Source organism: Tarenaya hassleriana, unplaced genomic scaffold, assembly GCF_000463585.1.
Source record: "Tarenaya hassleriana unplaced genomic scaffold, ASM46358v1 Cleome3, whole genome shotgun sequence".
NCBI classification, from domain to species: domain Eukaryota; kingdom Viridiplantae; phylum Streptophyta; class Magnoliopsida; order Brassicales; family Cleomaceae; genus Tarenaya; species Tarenaya hassleriana.
The window spans coordinates 652,175-653,038 of NW_010966177.1; the positions used below are offsets into that span (position 1 = coordinate 652,175).

At 44.1% G+C, this 864-nt stretch overlaps 1 protein-coding gene across 6 annotated transcripts in view; it reads right to left on the reverse strand.

Annotated features, from left to right (window-relative positions):
• Positions 1 to 592, reverse strand: part of LOC104818596 (casein kinase 1-like protein HD16) — a 5,773-nt gene extending 5,181 nt beyond the window's left edge. For all 6 annotated transcript variants that reach the window (XR_772696.1, XR_772692.1, XR_772695.1 and 3 more), the window contains exon 1: positions 81 to 592. Coding sequence is in view for 1 of the 6 variants with exons in the window: in XM_010548232.2 (XP_010546534.1) it covers positions 81 to 458 (378 nt within the window). In the remaining 5 variants the exon portion in view is untranslated. The remainder of the gene's footprint in view (positions 1 to 80) is intronic.
• Positions 593 to 864: the final 272 nt, after the last annotated feature.

An 864-nucleotide genomic window follows, 5' to 3' on the forward strand; every position in this document is an offset into this window, starting at 1 on the left:
CCCTACAGATTCTTAACTGCTCTAACTGATAAATTCCAAAAGAAGTAACTTAAAATCCAAAAACAAAAAAGGGTCTTCACCTTCTCAGGAAGCGGAGCTGTGTTTCCTTCATCGTCAGCTACAGGTACTTGACCGCCACTATCGCATTCATCCATCTTCTTGCCGCCAATACCTTCTCTCAAACCCCTAACTTTTTCCTCTCTCGCTTCAACCTTAACCAACGGCGTCGCTTCACCGCCGCTCTTCACAGCACCGTCGGCGACCCTCTTCTCACCGTCTCCGATCACGTTCCCGCACTCCCCAGAAACGATCGCCTTCTGGTCCTCCGCCGCCGCCGCCGCCCCCGCCGCTCTTGTCTGCCGCCGGGGATTCCTCCTAACAGGTGCTTGAAACGGAGCAATCGGGTTCGGGTTTCTCTGGGCCCGATTTCTGCGAGTGTTGCTACGCAGCTCAGGCATCGTAAGATCTTCGTCGGTCGTGGTCCATGGAAAGATCGAAAATCACTCACGAAGCTTCGAGAATCATCCAAAACACAAATCGATGAATGAATTCGAGAAGAAACAAGAAATGACGCGTATGAAGGGGTTTTTTATCCAAATAACACATGGTCGCATCTATTTCATGTGTACACCACCGAAAACATAACACATTTTTTTCCCTGTAAAAAGACGAAATTACCTTAATGAATTACGATATTTATCCGTTCGAAAACAACTTCGTTATTACAACTTCATAATTAAGTCTAAATATAGTTACAATTGATTCTAAAAAAGGTGGCAAAAAATCATCTGTCTTATTTTTAGTTGTATATCAGTTATATGTTAGTCGTAATAAAGTCGCAAAAAATAAAACGAAAAGGGTATT